Here is a 16,991-nt window from a genome sequence, read left to right as displayed (position 1 = left end):
ATGCAAGCACACCTTCCTGAAAGGTTACTTTGTCATGTTAATACAATATTTCTACAGTTACCTCAGAATCATTGGGTCAAACAGCTTTCTAGAACGTAAAATACTTTTTTTTGTACTGAATCCCTAAAGGCTGGTGTGTAGTTCCAATAAAGAGGAATTAGCGTTCTGTCTCCCTGAAACTCCCTAAAAAGGAGACTTGGTGAAATCCTTGACAATGAAATGTCTGAAAAAAGTACACTAAGCAGTTTTCTGTGAAGGTTCTCAGTCATCCAGGTCATCGTAGTCAAAGAAGCTTGCAAAGAAAAGCATCTGGACTTCTTTAAGTTACTTGAAGACGTTTCACCTCTCATCCGAGAAGCTTCTTCAGTTCTAAGGTCAAATGGTGGGGAGTCCCAGATTTAAACCTAGTGGGAGTATCCCCCCACAGAGGGACAAAAGGACCCCCTGATGATCCTCTAATCGCCTGAGCCAAGGTGTGAAACTGGGTGTGATAAAGTGGGGCCAGGTTTCACAATGAGCTCACCCGAAACTCTGGCTGATTGGGACCCACACCCAGTTTCACACCTTGGCTCAGGTGTTTAGAGGATCATCAGGGGGTCCTTTTGTCCCTTGTGGGGGGATACTTCCACTAGGTTTAAATCTGGGACTCTCCACCATTTGACCTTAGAACTGAAGAAGCTTCTCGGATGAGAGGTGAAACGTCTTCAAGTAACTTAAAGAAGTCCAGACGCTTTTCTTTGCAAGCTCCTTTGACTACACTAAGCAGTTGTGTATGTGTATATGTGTTTGTGTGTGTGTTACGTGGGCTTGTTGTTAAGAAGTCACTAGAGTCTTGGAAAATTAAGAGTGTGGGTTGACCTCAACTTCCTTGAATCAAATGCTCTGTTTGATTTCATATACCACCCACTGTTTTGTTTATTTTCAGTATGCTCTCCTTTGGTGATCTAATCAATAACACCTTAATGTTAAACACCAGAAAGACCATTTTAATATTTTATGTGTATTTCAAAAAGGTGTATTTCATTTCCAGAAGAATCCAGAACAATCTACTCATCTATTTTTGTACCGATTTTAAACTGCTTCTTATTATGTATCAAGGCTTTGTGCTGCCATATTTATTAGAATGCTGTATTATTTCAGTCGGTTGCCTGCTGGATGACAGTAAAAGACTGTAACTTTACTAAATCGAGCCTACAGCAAGGCAAACAGATCATAGTCTAAGAAACAGAAAGATCTAAAGATACTGATACATTTTATCATTAGTGCCTGATTCCACATTAAAGAAGGTTATATTCTATATTTACAGTGAGCTTCATGTTGCTAAACAAATGCTTAACTTATATATATACAAGTCAAGCATTATATAATTTTATATATCTAAAAAAATTCCCCTCTCAACCCTGTGGGTGGTCTTTATCCATTAAGCTCGGGTCCTCTACCAGACGCCTGGAGCTTGAGGGTCCTGCGCAGAATCTTAGCTGTTCCTAGGACTGCGCTCTTCTAGACAGAAATCTCCAGTGTTGTTCCTGGGATCTGCCGGAGCCAGTCGCCTAGCTTGGAGGTCACTGCACCGAGTGCTCCGATTACCACTGGGACCACTGTTACCTTCACCCTCCACATCTTCTCAAGCTTTTCTTCTAGCCCTTAGTACTCCTCCAGCTTCTCATGTTCCTTCTTCCTGAAGTTGCCATCTTTCGGTATCACTACGTCTATCACTACGGTCGTCTTCTTCTGTTTGTCTACGACAACTATGTCCGGTTGGTTAGCCACCACCACTTTATCTGGAAGTCCCACAAGATCTTAGCTCGGTTATTCTTGACCACCCTAGGGGACCTCTCCCATTTTGACCTCGGGGCTTCCAGGCCATACTTGGCACAGATGGTTAAGAGAACTTTGTAAATATTCTCTCAGGTTTTTTGTCAGTATTACCCAGCAGAACTGTAAGCAAGAACACAGAAGTTGAGCTGGAATGGAGATGTAACAGTCTTCAACCTGCCTGCTGCTTAGAGCTAAGTTAGAATGTATTATTGAGCAAACTGTGAATAGAGCAGGTAACTGAGAATTACCCTGAAGCAATGCCCTTCATGCATCCAGCCTACTGCACACTCTAACTGAATGACAACCCTTGCTGACATCAAACAATTTCATGTAGCGAGAGTGCATTAGAAGTGGAGAACCTCCTGCTGCTCTTGAGAAAGCAGACTGCAAAGGATGACGTAAAAACATTTGTTCAGTATCTCGTCCGATGTCAGATCATAAAAAATGCTCAAAACACCTTAAAATTAAAGCCCATGTGATCCTAAACTCTTACAGCTCAGTCTGACTGGTGTAAAATAAGGACCGTAACCTCCTTGTCACTTGAAAAAATTGATGGTTGCCCATTTCATTGCATTTTTTCGCATTCGTCAACCAACTGTGAGTCGTGCTGATGAACTGATCCACAGAGAAGCCGTTTGATTTTGGTCAGGTCAACACGTTACGATCAATCTATGTTTGTTGGTCTATGCTGAACGCAACTCGTCTACAGCGAGTCTGTTTGCAATAGCAAACTCGACTTAGATGAGTGTCAACTTGTATTCTGATTATTTATTATTTATTTCTGATTATTTTGCGGGTCGGACTTTCAGACGTTTCAAACCCAAAAAACCCCCAGAAAGCAATGAGTGGAACTGCAAAGGGAACCTAAACCTCGTTATACCTCATCTTGGACCTGCTGATTTGCTGTTCTATAAACACCTTCTGCACACCTAAAAGGATTGCTGAGGCTTCTCTCTGGAGGCAAAAAATCATTTGTGTGTCCTCAGCAGAGGGCAGAACCACAGTGCTGCTGAGCTACAGAGAAACCCCGCAGTACAGGCGCCCAGCTCAGCCTCTCAGCGGTCTCATCAAAGCGCACCAGCAGAGTGAAGATAGGGGAAGAAACGCAAAGGTAAGGAAGGGCAAAGTAAGAATGACTAAGCATTACAAAAAACATCTACAAGCCATGCGTGTTTTCAGACCAATTCCAGCAAGCTTTCTGCCTGCTTAACGAATGCTGTATCTGAGATGGGACGATAAGACACGGGTGAGGAAGGACCGGCAGGTCACTGCTGATGCTGCGATGTGTTTTACTTTGTAAGTCTGCAAATTCACGAACAATAGAAGGAGCGGGGAAAATGGAGGGCCTCATCTTTCAGGAAAAGCAGGCTAACCTGTCACCTTTATAGCAAAGTAAAGCTAGAAACTGTCTTTTTTCTGACATATTTCATTCTTCACCAAGAAAGATCTTTCTGTTCGGAGTGCTTCTGCACGGGTTTCCTCCCACACACCGAAGATCTGCTTAAGGTTAATTTGTGATTCTAAATTAGCTGTAGGTGTGAAATCGAGAGAAGGCGAGAGCCAGACAACCACACGACGGCGAGTGGACTAGACTCCAAAATAATTTTGTCTAGCACAATGTATGCCTTTCTTATTTCCTAATCCCATTTGAATTATCGTGTGAGTCATTGCAGAAAGCGATATATTTCTGGAGAAGACCTTTTCAGAGTGTAAATGTTTACTTGTGAACTAGCTGAAAGCCCTCACACCCACTTAACAGTCGCTTGTCTTGGTTTCTGGTCTGGTCTTAAATTTAGAAACCATTTGCATACAAATTCTTTAACAAATGCACCACTGTGATTAATGCCATCAGATTTCAAACAAATTTAAACGTCTGTACTCCCACTAAGTCAACTAGGAGAAGAACTGTGTGAACTGCAACATCTGGGAATGGCCATTATACAAGATTAATCGAGGGACATGCTGCCGGCATCTCCTGGGAGATAAGATAAGTGCATTTTTTATATAGGCCTGTAAAAAATGACCCTTATGCTCCCTCAATCTATGAAATGACCAAACAGTCTTCTGATGAGTTTATGGCCTCAATCGCTAGTTTCATTTCTCACTGAACACAACATGTTGTTCATTTTGTAAACTGTGGCCCCATTAAAGCAAAAGAGGGGGATAAAGTAGAACATCCTTTAGGGCAGCGGCCCCCAACCTTTTTTGCACCATGGACCGGTTTATGTCCGACAATATTTTCACGGACCGACCTTTAAGGTGTTCCAGATAAATACAACAAAATTTAAAAAAAAAAAAAAGATTCATAACACATGGGAAAAGACCCAGGGACACCAAGATAACAATAAAAATGATTAAAAAAAATAGAAAACCATAGATTTCACACCCGAGCATCAACTCTCGCGGCCTGGTACCAAATGACTCAGAGACTGGTACTGGTCTGTGGCCCGGGTTTGGGCACCGCTGCTTTAGGGCAGATCCACCTTGTCGATGACAAGTTTCTACCTGGGAAGTGAGCAATGTTGCTCTGTTTCTTAGTCAGTGATTGATGTGTAAAATTAATAAGAAAATTCTGAGTACAGGGAGAAGGTTACTGGGTTCGAAATCAGCATGTGGCCTGAACGAACAAGCTTGTTCTCACCATGCTTGTGTGGATTCTTTCCAGGTTTTACATTGGATATAGGAGTGCAGGGTGTACCCCACCTCTCGCCCTTCGATACCTGGGATCCAGTTCTCCCACAGGCCAGAACTGGATAAGCAGAACAAATGGATAGATGGCACTTCTTTAAGGAAAATCAAATGTTTGCTTCACTAAATATGAAAAAACTATTTCCCATTTTGTACTTACCTCTTTGTACGGTATCTGTTATATTCTACTTAACAGCCACAGTGAAGTTTTTTTCCTTTCTCTTTTGTCTATTGAGCGGATTTGTCTGTTTTTGTCTATATTGAAACCATCTCACAATTGAACCACCAAAACCAGCATCAAAAATTCATATCTTGATGAGATGTGAATTATTAGCTTGGGGATTCCTGGTTCCTGCAAACAGGGGAAGTGGTACTGGTGGGGGTTTCATCTGTGCTGCTTGTACTCTTGTGAAATTTTATGAAAGAAGCACAGTAATTAGGAAACAAAGCAGTTGGATTCAACTAAACTATAGCACGCATGCTGAAGGAAATTTCATCACCTCTTGAGGAAAACGAGTGTACACGATTTGGCGGATCAGATTTTCCAGCTCCTTTCCCTAAACTGTTGTATTACATCCCGGATACAATTGGCACTGCCACACAGAACAGAACATCAACTGCTCTTCAGAGGCGAGAATATATTTTGCAATCATTGCAAAGGTGAAAGTGGTGTGCTTGCCAGGGAAAACTGCTTAACAGTTTTAGCTTGGGAACATTCAATGCCAATCTTTCCCTGAGGCATAGTGAACTGTAGCAGAACAGTGAACAAATCATCAAAAACGACATCCCAAGAGACAAATAACGCTTGATCAGTGTAAATCATTGTGCCAGCTTTCCCCAAACAGCCTGTAGTCATGCTAGCTGGCCTGTGAGTCTGTACAGGTTTGCAAATAAATGCTTATGCTAACACAGCCACACGCTCACAGAAACAATGCTAATGCTAACCGTCTATAACCTCTACCCTGTTCATCATTTTAAAGAAGACAGCATACTTGACAAGGATGTCTTTTAGATATATAACAGATCAGGTTTCATTTTACTTTCAGCTTGGAGAATTGGTTTCCAGCATAAGTAACACTTACAAAGTACTTTCTTTCCTCAAGTATGCTAACATTTACTAATTAACAATGAAGCTAATGACTACTGCCCATCAGTATTCTACTCTCTTTTCTACTCTATTCTACTGAACAACCATCCCATATGTTTTAATAACATTCACGTATGGCTGGGGTCTCACAGGGGTCAGCTAGGATGCATCTTCTGAATGCCACAATTTTCCACCAAACCCAGCACACCAATGGGACTCATTTGTAAACTACTTAGTAAAATATCTACTGAGCCTATTGTTCATACTAATCAATTTTTATAACTCCAATTAAGGTTAAAAAACTAGGGTCATTGACGAAAAGCATAACGAAAATAACAGTGATGCCTTGCTAACTACCATAAACTTAATTTCAAGTGATAATTTCACACTTTGTTAGCTTTCAGCGGATATGTACCAAAACCTCTTCTTGTGGATGTGGCTCTGCAACACTGTGGCTAATTTTAATTGACTTTATTTGGGCTGGTGGAGGGTTGGTTGAGGTATCCATGTGCAAACTTATATTATATCAAGTCATGGGTTTGGACTCAAGGTTGGGTTAACTGGTGATTCTAAATTACAGAGATGTGTGAATGTGAGTGTGAATGTATTGTCTGTCTCTCTGTATTAGCCCTGTGTCAGGCTGGCAACCTGGGTGTACCCTGCCTCTCGCCCTATGGTCGCTAGGATAGACTCCAGCCCCTCTGCAACCGTGAATTGGATAAGCAGATAAGAATTGATTGATTGATTGATTGATTGATTGATTGATTGATTGATATTGGCCTGGTGTAGGGCAGTCTGAGGTATCCATACACGCATAGAGATAATATTAAGTAGTCATGGTTTTGGACTGTCTGCTAAGACACAAACCCACTGGAGCTCACGGTACAAATCAATCTCTGAGTTATTTTAAGGTGAGTCGTTGTTCCCTGCTGCACCACTACACCGGATCTCAGTGTTCCCCCCGCCCTGCCAAATCTCACTTTAACCATTGTGTAAAAGCTGTTATAAACTGACAAAAGGCTGAACTGTTGTTATGTAGGTTGCTGATAAAAAAAAAAGGAAAAGAAAAGAAAAATGCTTCTGCTAATTAAAAGCTGCATCAACCACAAAAAATAACAACCTCTCCACCTTGCTACAATCACAATGAAATCCCTCTTTAAGTGTCTACCCCTCAGACAAAGCTATCTCGTTTTGCAAAAGTGCCTCTGGCTCAAATAAATAAAGAAATAAATAAAATTTAAAAAAAAAATGCTGCTCTGCTGCAGCCAGTCCTCAGAGGAGCCGTAACCGGGGCCAAGGAACAGGCGTCCCGGGCAGGCTCGGCTCCAAGCACTGGGCGTTCGGCCCATACTGGAGCCTCGACTGGCCACTCACTGGTTTACTGCCATTTGAGCACCGAGGAAGGAGGGGTGGACTGAAAGGATGATGAAGAGAGGATCTGGGTGGGGGGTGGAGAGATGAAGACAGTGAAAAATGAACATAAATAGCTGCACAGGAATAGGGTGGACACACAGTCAGGAACATGCAGAGCAAAACCACTCACACACAAGTAATAACTGAGCTTTATGGAGGTTGCTGACAGTGTAGACTGTAATAACACAAAACCACACACACACACAGAGTTGGCATGTCTTCACACAGTTTAATTGGTTTATGGCTCAGACTTATAAGTCCAGAGTCCACTGTCAGGCCTACTTTGGTCTACTTTGTCCTCGGGTATCTGCGGGCCTTTGTCATCAGACTCGCTCAGACTTGTGCGGTTCTGAAGTGCCAGTTGGCTCATGTACCCCCTGCTGGTGTACAGCGGCTCGAAACGCACACGCGCACCGGCAGCTGGATGCGCTGGCTCCACCGGGCGCCGGGTTTTCAGTAACGGGGCTGGTGGACGGGGTGGAGGGGGGAAGGTTTGCCTTACCTGGATTGCCGCAGTCCGCGCACTTGTCGTTGCCCGGTCTCGCCAGCACGTCCTGCAGCTGCAGCTTGTTCCCCTCCGCTTCCAGCGCCATGGTGAGTTTATCCGTCCAGCCTCACCGCGGTGGGAAGAAGGTGCCCAAGAACATCCGCCGCTGGGGTTCAGCAGACAGACAGACAGACAGACTGGTCACCTGCCACCTCCGAGCTGTGCCCGAGGATAAGAGAGCAGAGAGAGAAAAGGAAACTGAGCGATCCGCGCCGAGAGCTCTTTCTGCCTCTCACTGATAGCTCTATTACCCAGGCTCTTTGGCTGCATAATAATCAAGCCCACACGTTACCATCGCCGCCTCCTCCCCTCCCGTCTGTCTGCCTGCTTTCCCTTCAGCCTTATATCTTAGAAAAGTGAGACATCCAGCGGTGAGCTAGGTGAAGCTGCACGTTTAAAGAATCCAGTGGAGTCGGATCCTCCTCTCGTGCAAAAATGTCATTTAAATGAAACTGCTAACATGAAAGTGCTCTGAATGCACACGCAGCAACGGGGAGGTGAATAACTGTGCCTATTAATAAATACATATTAACATATATCTCCCATCTGAGGGCAGGTTGCAGGTTGTTTCCAGGGTTGCACTCTCCTGGATGGAGACCCCTGATTACCACTGGGATCGCTTTGGACTTCCACATCTGTTCCAGATGTTCCTTCAGCCGCTGGTGATTTCCTATTTTCTCCTGCTCCTTCTTCCTGATGTTGCTGTCTGCTGCGATTGCCACATTTAACACAACTCTGATTTTATGCACCTTTTCAGCCACCACAGCACATTTGGCCTGTTTCTCTTAACCACCTTTTTTGGTGTTTCCCAGCAAGACTTGGGGACTTTTAGGGTATATAAATGGCCTGTATTTGTATAGCGCTTTTCTAGTCCCTAAGGACCCCAAAGCGCTTTACGCAACCAGTCATCCACCCATTCACACACACATTCACACACAGTGTGTGAATGTGAATATGCAATATATGCAGCACAGATGTTCTTGCACACAGTCCCAGCTTGCATCTTACATCCTGTTGCCTGCCATGTGTATAGTCTCTGGGGCAGCCTTGCACAGTCTGCAGCTTGGGTCCTGTTGGTTGTGGTAAACGCTTACTTCTATGGATCTGGCACTTGGGGCCTGTGTTTGTGCTGCCATCACCAGAGCCTCTGTGCTGTCGGCTTCTAACCAGTAGGATTTCCTAATGTCAGTCAGTTCCTCTGTCTGTCATCCCATGCAGGGGCTTGGTCGTCCGTGACAGTTTCTCTTCCTGTTCCTCATCACCGTCTGTCGTCAGCTGCCTGAGGCAATCGTTTTTGTTGTTGCATCAAATCATTTTTAAATAATATTTTCAACCAGCAGTTATGATTTTCAATTAATTACAGTATCTAAGAGGACAGTATGAATCGGTTCTATCAGATGCAGTGTACAGTTACAGAGTTTTACAAAGCTGCAGCATTATCAGTTAATAATCAGAGAAGTTTATGGTGTACGTGTAAAGGCACAGTAATGGAAAATAAAATGATTATTATTTTATTTTTTAGTCCGTTATGCTATTTTTAAATATGAAACTGTTTTAATGAGAACTTTATTTTGCAAAGTATCCAAAGTCATTTGTTTATAATGAGGGGAAATTTTGACTGTGCTTCCCCCCTGTAGTATCAGTTTGCTATTGTGCATTACATGGTCATTTTTAGCAGACTGGTTGTTAATGCCACGGAAAAAAATAAGTTACACATTTATTAGGACCAAAATTAAACCCATATATGGGTTTAATTAATATCAGCTCTTATTCTTTCACGAAAGGGCGGACAGTTTACGATAGCATCAATCGATTACTAATGTCTGTCTGCCGAGCCCTCAAAATAAAACGTCATACTTGCGCGACAGCAGGGTCAAACGCAGAGGCTGTTGTTTATGTCAAAACATTTTGAGACGGCCCACCGTGAACTGAGAGGAAATGTCTACCGCTATGAATTTCGGGTCGAAGACTTTTAAACCTCGGCCTCCGGACAAAGGCTCGTTCCCTCTGGACCATTTCGGTAAGCTCCAGCTGAGCCTGTCTGCCCCGTTAAATAACTCTCGTTCCCCTCACCGCAGACACAACAGCGACAGAATTAATAATAACTATGACAGTGTATGCTATAAATATTTAGAAATGTTTTAAATAAGTGCAATGCACTCATAGACCTTTGTCTAAGCCAGCTGCCTTTTAGCAGGATTGGTACATGGACGTTTACAGCGATGCTTGATGCTATTAGGACAGAAGGTCTGAAGGACAGACTGTAATGAAAATAGCATTTACACAAACATGTATGATGCGCTGCTCTGCGTTATATTTATGCCAGTTATAAATGTTCTTAACTACATTAAACTTCTGATCAGTTTGCTTTATTAAAATAAGAGACATTTAATGAAAATGAAGATTGACCACCACACATCTTTCATGGTTTTCAAAACTATAATTGGGTTCACAAGTTTGAAATTATTTTCTTTAATCAACACAGGCTCATATATGTACACCCGCACTATTTGGTTAAATGTTCCTTAGCAAGTTGCACCTTGGTTTCACTTTAAAGAAATTATAAAAGCTCAAAATGACCATTCATGCGCATGATGAGTGTATGTAAAACAACTCTATATCAACAGGAAACTTTGTAGGACAACGCCTCACCTGTTTGATTTTCTTTTCTTTCATTTGAAAACACAAATGTCTGTCCTGCTCTATGTAAACTGGACAGAACCTTTGTGCAATATGTTGGCAGCAGCCCTTCACTTAAAAAGCTAGAAAAGTATCATGATACACAGTCATGGACAGAAAGTTTTGGCAGTAGCACAAATGTTGTGTTTCATACAAACTTCACTGATTCTGTTTTTATTAACATGATTTTTTTTTTCTGAAGAAGAACCCTCATTAGCGTGTCATAACTTTCAAAGACTTTTAATGGCAATTAAAAATCAAATATATGTGCATTATGTTGTTGGCCATTGTTCTCGATAACTTGTGCTGGATGTTAGCTTCGTCTGTAAATCCTGACTGATGATCGTGATGGGCCGCCTTATCGGGGCTGAAAGTTGATGACAACCTGTGGGCTCCTGATTCTTTAACGTTCCCCTTAAGTACTTGTTATAACTGAGCACTAGTGTTGTGTGGCTCGGAAGAAACAGTTTTATTACTGAGGGTTACAGATGACCATACAAATCCACAAGTCCTGATTTTGTCCTTTTGTTTTTCCAGGAGAGTGCAAAGCCTTCAAAGAAAAGTTCATGAAATGTCTCAGAGAGAACAACTATGACAACTCCATGTGCCGACTGCAGTCCAAAGACTACCTGGAGTGCCGAATGGACCAGTAAGAAAGCCAATGAAAATGTTACCTAGTGAATCGACAAAGGTAACGTGTATAATCGTCTTGGTTTTATTTTTTGTTTTCAGTCAGCTGATGACCAAGGAGCCTCTGGAGAAACTGGGATTTAAGGACCTGATGGATCCTCCCCCCAGCCAAGCAGGCAAAGACAACAAAGCCTGATTTGACTCCACATCTGTGGAATAAAGTGCTGTGACCGCTGACAAGGATGACTGCAAAGACTCTGAACATGCAGCTCCTGCACGAGGACTGTGTGCTTTCAGTCAATACAAATTAATTTTGTACATAAGATGACTTTATGTAATATATAGAGATGCTGTTTTGCTTGTCAATAAATCTTTTTTATCTAAACTTTTATTTTGGAGCCTTTGACACAGTTGCCGCAGTGACATTCTCTGAACAGTTCGAAAACAAACCCGCGTATCAAACATTGACTATGTTTCTGGAAACAACCTTTATGAAATTTAAAGGCTTCCTGGATCTTCTCAAATCCTGTATGGTGGAATTCAAACCAAATGTGCCTGTTTGGCATTTAAGACTGTTTATTGTTAAGTATTTTTGATGCTGTCCCATGAAATGACCAAAACGAATGATTCGTCCATGTCAGAGAAAAGTCGTTCTCCTGGAAATCCTTCCAAACAAAACATTCTTGTTCAGTCTTTTTACTGAACTGTACTGTCATGAAGTTTAACTTTTAAAACACTAACCGAGGCCTGTAGTGTAAATGATTTTTCGTCGTTTCTCTGAGCATCGTATCGCCTGATCTTGGGAATTTCTCAGGACATCCACCTCTGGGAAGACAGGCAGCGGTCTTAAATGTTGTCGCTGTAGATCTGGATGTCAAATTGTTTGGAAATTACTTTATAACACTTTCGAGGTAGAGAGGCAGCGATAGTTGTGTCTGTAAGATCACTGCTGATATCTCTGACGCACACCTGAATGCTCCAGACAAGCAAAGACTTTGCTTTTATAGAGCTTCTCACTCTTACTGATAATCAGTTTGATTTGATTAGCAGCACCTGGCTGTTACTTACCCTCTGATACTCTATAGAAGCACTAAGTAAATAATGACATGGTGTAATATGTCATGTGTCATTCTTGATCTGAAGTTTTATTTACCTAATTTTAAGTCCTGATGAGGACCGGACACCTTCCCATCATGTTGTGTGTACCTCGATTGCTTTGCAGAGATGTCCAAAATGCACTGAAGCATCAAATTTGTGGGTCGATGATGCCAATTTGTGTGAGTAACTGGCCTAGCTGTGAGTCTATCTCGACCTGATGTGGCTGGTTTCGCTGAGGAGGAAGAGTATTTGTTGACTGGACTATGTGACAGCTTAATGCAGCGCTTATATATCTCCTGGTGACATAAGAGAAAGAAAGTTAGCAACAGAAAAGAAGGGGAGGCAAGGAGTTTGTAATCAGAGCTGTGTATTCATGTTTTACTTTTAAAGTACAGAAGGATTCTTTGGCGTCTCTAGGACGCCTCTTTTCTCCACCCTGTTCTCCCTACATTACCTCCAGTGATCTCTCCACATTGCACACTGACAGCGCTGATGTACTGATGGTGGATGTATGTGGGAGCAAAGCTATGCAAACACACACACACACACACACACACACACACACACACACACATACAGGAACACACAAATTCTAAATATGCATCCCCAGAAAACCCAACTTTACCAAATTTCAAAAGTCTACTGCAACTTATCTTCTTAAACTTGGAAAGAGGATAGATTCTTTTTGTTTTCACTTTTTAAAATAATTTGACAATTGCTATGCAACATCCATATCACTGTACATATCAGCACACATGCAAAATTTAGTTTGAGTTCAAGTTTTAATCCTGAAAAACATTTAATGTGACTAAGTGTGACCCAAACACTGCGACGGGGAGTTGTCTGAGTGAAGGTTCCTTGGTTCATCGTCCCAGGCTCAGCTGTGCTCATGCACCGCATCACTTCCTCATAAAGCGTTCATCATTCAAGATGCCTCAATGTCAACAGGTTGGGTTAAAAACAAAAAGCATGTTGCTGATTGTAAACCCGTTCTTGTGATCATCTCTCTGCTGTCCACGGCAGGCTGTGTGTCTGAGGTGTTCATTGCTTCCGGCAACCTGTCAAACCTCATGTCAAGGCTGCATCATCATTCTTGTGTTCCTGCATGTGCAAACAGATGACTCACTGAAGCGCTGATTGCAGCGCTGACATTAAATAGTACATGCTGTGCATGCCAAGCACTGTGGTGTCAGAAGTGTCCCAGAGTGCCCGATGTGTTTGCATCTGTGTCTGAAATCCTTTGTGCCTTCTCTCACATGATGATAATAAACCAAATGCATTGATCATTTGAAACTTTAAAAAAAATACATACAAGTATGTTTTATTATTTTTGCTGAGTGGAAAAAGACCTAAAATCTACCAAACAACCCCAAAGTATATAAAATGGGAACACAAGTGCTATATAAAAGTGGTAACTAACCAACTGCTCTAAAACTAAGCTAACTGACATATTAAATTTGAAAACAGTTTAAAAAAAAACATCCCCATTCATAAATTCCATGTCACAATCTCAATGGCTTACAGAGTGATGATGTCACAAACATCTTAGAATCTTTGATCTTTCTTTTTCTTTAAACAGAAGTGAGAATCAGCAGTTATTAGTCAGTTTGTTCACAGCAGTTGAGGCCAGCAGCAGTTCGCAAACGTGCCAACGTTCAAGCAGAGATACATTTGGTCACGCCTGCAAGAACCAAGTTTAACAGTAAACCGTTTGAGCAGACCTTTCACCTTTTCACACTTTGAAGAAGAAAGAAGAACCATCTATTTGATTTCATTATATTTTGAGGTGAAATCTGCTTTACTCTTCTAACTTTTAGTGTAAATCACTTTGATGGCATCAGAGATGTCTTTCAGAAATGTCCAGGACAAGTTAGTCCCCGGTGGCTGGCTCTCCTCCAAATCCTCCAACTACCGAATTATAAGTCTTGTCGGAGAAGGGACATATGGCAGAGTTGCCAAATGTGTCCAAATGGCTGACAAAAAGATTGTAGCCATTAAAATGATAAAGGATCGGGACCAAAAAGACCCGTTTAAAAACCAAGAGCTGGCTGCCCTGCAAAAACTTAAAGCCTGCAACTCCAGCAAGTACAATATAGTCGAATGGTACCAGGCTTTTACAGTCTGTGGACATCTGTGCCTTGAATTTGAATTCCTCGAAAAAAGTCTTCTTGACTTATTGCAAGAAAGATATTACAAACCGCTCAGTTTAAAGGCTGTTCGCCCCATCGTCATACAGATAGCTTTAGCTCTTAGCCACCTCAAGTCGATTGGAACAATCCATGCAGACTTGAAATTAGACAACGTGATGCTGGTGAATAATCCCCAAGAGCCATACCGAGTTAAACTAATTGACTTCGGTGTGGCCTGTGAGACCTCAGCTGCCAAGGTGGGCTCATACATCCAGACAAGTCCGTACCGGTCTCCGGAGATTATTCTGGGGCTTCCTTTTACAGAAGCCATAGACATATGGTCTCTGGGCTGCATGGCAGTGTCTCTATACACGGGTTCTTTGCTGTACCCTGGATACAGTGAATATGCCATACTAAAATACATAACAGAGACTCAAGGAGAACTCCCAGAGCAAATGTTAAACTGTGGGCAAAAGACTGCAAAGTATTTCTGCAGGGAGTTCAATTCCGACAACATCTACCACTGGAAACTCAAGACAACTGAACAATATTTCCAGGAGTTTGGGATTGAGTTTGTTGACAAAAGAGTTAAAAAATTGAAGTCTCTGTATGAACTCTTATATAACGAGATCATTGAAGATGAGGATTATGCAGATGCAACTGCAAAAAGGTGTGATGTCCTGATGTTTGTAGAAATGGTAAAGCACTTGCTTCACCTCGATCCCCAAAAACGAATGACACCCAATCAGGTCCTTGAGCATGCCTTTTCAAAACTGAGCCACCTTGCATGGATACGCCAGAGTAGCTCCTATGTTGAGTCCTGCTATGAGCACATAAACTACTTAAGGACAAAGAAGAAAGAGACGCCAGGACAGAGTCTCAATACCAGCAGGACAGAGTCTGCACACAAGCCCACCTCTGACACCAGACAATCTGCTCAAAGGAACTTCCCTCCCTCTGCAGCAGAGAGAAAAACACTAGTGATCCCCCACAGCCAAAACGGTTCTCCCCATTCAACGCAGAGGAACGGCCACAATTTAGTCAGGTCCAGTCAGAGTGAAAATACTGAGACAATTCCAAAGAAAGCACAGTGTAAAAGAAAGCATCTGCAGGAAAATGAAAAGGATACGAGTCACCCAGATCTTAAAAGAAAAAAGACTAATTGGAAAGATGTGCGCAGAGAAACACTGTACCAACATGAAAGGTCAGATCATGACCAGCAGAAATGCCACGATTCTATGGCTCCATCCTGCTCAACCACCAGCTACAGGACACAAAATTCCATCTTGCCAATTAAGAGGAAGCCAGATGAAAACATCTTTGCGACATCAAATAAGAGGGCCAGAACCAACTGCGAAAACGGCAAGAGCCACACCTTTAACCACAGCTGGGCCGGGGACCACCGCTACACCGCTTTGAAATAAAAATGAAGACATCTACATCAGAAAGAATAATACCTTGTTAACAGGAAACAGGGGAGTTTGAGGATTAAACGGGTGACATGAAAGCAGATCCTGAGAAGCAATAAAGAAGGCTGCAGGTGAGCACGTAGACAGGGAATCGAGAGCAGGAGGCGGTAAATTAGGCAGAAGATATGGACCCAAACTTAGTGCTGACATATGTTCATAACACTGGAATAAAGATCAGTAATTACAGGATTGCACGGACAATTTTCATGGATAAGATGCTAAATTCATACCTAAAGCTTACCTTATGTATGCCAATGCCAAAAGCTCCTCAACATTCACTAATGAGGGCGTTGGAAATAATCAAGTTAGCGTTAACTAAGCTAACTAGCATCAATTAAGCTAACCTTACCATGGTAGTAGACGACTAGTGGCAACATATGTTTCACATTACTTTCAGAAATGCCAAATTTTAAGCAACTAAACAAACAAACAAAAAATATTAACGTTAAATTAAATTAAAATAATCCCACAGTGTATGTTTGAATTCGAAGTTTACAGAATAAGGTGTGTATTTGATTTACTGCTAAAAACTGCCTCAAGCTCCCAGAATGCATTGCTGTTTACAGAATGTAAAATCATGTAAATTTTACAGCAGTCTATTAAAGGGTAGATATGATCATAGAATGAAACTGCCATGTGAACAAAAGTGCTTTTTGTGTGTTTTTATTTGATTTCATTTCATCCCGTCTACAAACGTCTAAACACTTTTATGGGTGACTTACCACAAGTTACTGTCCTATTCACAGTTATCTACAAAGGGTTGTGAAACAGACTTACTTTGTCCAGGAAGGATCAGCAGCATAATAAAATATATGACATACACCGCAGGCCCAGATATCACTTTGTCTTTTTCCCTCTGAGAAAGCTCCCTGAATATACTGATGCCTTCTGCTGAATCATGTTACAGCAGCAGATTTCTGAGTGCAGAGGGAGGTTTGTACAAGAGGATCTGAAACGTACAGTCTCATATGAGCTGCACACCTGTGCTTAAAAAATGCACATCCCACTCCCAAATTTTAAATAATACAAATATTTGACTCCAGATCATACGCGTATAATCTCAACATGTAAAAATGTGTGGAGCAGACCATTTATCACAGGACATGATTTTATTTACCAGGGAAAGCATGGGTGAACGTCTTACTGTGTATTGGAAGAGCTGGCACCTTTTCTGTATCGGTTAACAGGGTAACATCTTTATTTTAGTAAGGAAAAAAACAACATGCTGAATATAATGGAACACAATGTGGTATAGTGGTATAAATTAGACCTTTTTGAAGAAAGAGGGACACAGCTGTACTTCAGTGTGGTTGTGCAATAGTTTGGCCAGTATGTTTCCTTTATAAAAGAGGTCTCCATGTCACTATAAGTTGCTTGGTTTCCTTGAAACACAATGATGCAGTCTTGTCAGTAGCATGTTATAAAAGCTAGAT

The 16,991-nt window shown here is 41.9% G+C and overlaps 3 protein-coding genes and 1 pseudogene across 3 annotated transcripts in view; 2 read left to right on the top strand and 2 right to left on the bottom strand.

Annotated features, from left to right (window-relative positions):
* Window positions 1–12,031, bottom strand: part of LOC102797554 (arf-GAP with dual PH domain-containing protein 1) — a 41,400-nt gene extending 29,369 nt beyond the window's left edge. Inside the window, exons 1-2 of the mRNA XM_006796979.3 lie at window positions 12,016–12,031; window positions 7,509–7,712 (exon numbers count right to left, since the gene is read on the bottom strand). Coding sequence (XP_006797042.1) covers window positions 7,509–7,599 — 91 coding nt within the window. The 5' untranslated portion in view covers window positions 7,600–7,712; window positions 12,016–12,031. The remainder of the gene's footprint in view (window positions 1–7,508; window positions 7,713–12,015) is intronic.
* Window positions 1,395–7,376, bottom strand: LOC148101711 (uncharacterized; annotated as a pseudogene).
* cox19 (cytochrome c oxidase assembly factor COX19) lies at window positions 9,419–11,253 on the top strand. The gene is made up of 3 exons (XM_006796980.2): window positions 9,419–9,573; window positions 10,770–10,881; window positions 10,965–11,253. The coding sequence occupies exons 1-3, from the start codon at window positions 9,492–9,494 to the stop codon at window positions 11,056–11,058; spliced, it is 288 nt and encodes a 95-aa protein (XP_006797043.1). The 5' UTR covers window positions 9,419–9,491; the 3' UTR covers window positions 11,059–11,253.
* A 1,464-nt stretch (window positions 12,032–13,495) lies between the features above and the next one.
* LOC102787575 (homeodomain-interacting protein kinase 1-like) lies at window positions 13,496–16,370 on the top strand. Its single transcript, XM_006797035.2, has one exon. It carries the CDS (start codon window positions 13,792–13,794, stop codon window positions 15,511–15,513), a length of 1,722 nt encoding a protein of 573 aa, XP_006797098.2. The 5' UTR covers window positions 13,496–13,791; the 3' UTR covers window positions 15,514–16,370.
* Window positions 16,371–16,991: the final 621 nt, after the last annotated feature.

Source organism: Neolamprologus brichardi, chromosome 8 (genome assembly GCF_056152115.1).
Source record: "Neolamprologus brichardi isolate AB-2024 chromosome 8, ASM5615211v1, whole genome shotgun sequence".
NCBI classification, from domain to species: Eukaryota; Metazoa; Chordata; class Actinopteri; order Cichliformes; family Cichlidae; genus Neolamprologus; species Neolamprologus brichardi.
The sequence above is the reverse complement of the archived record's forward strand: the minus strand, read 5'-3'. Positions and strand labels throughout refer to the sequence as shown.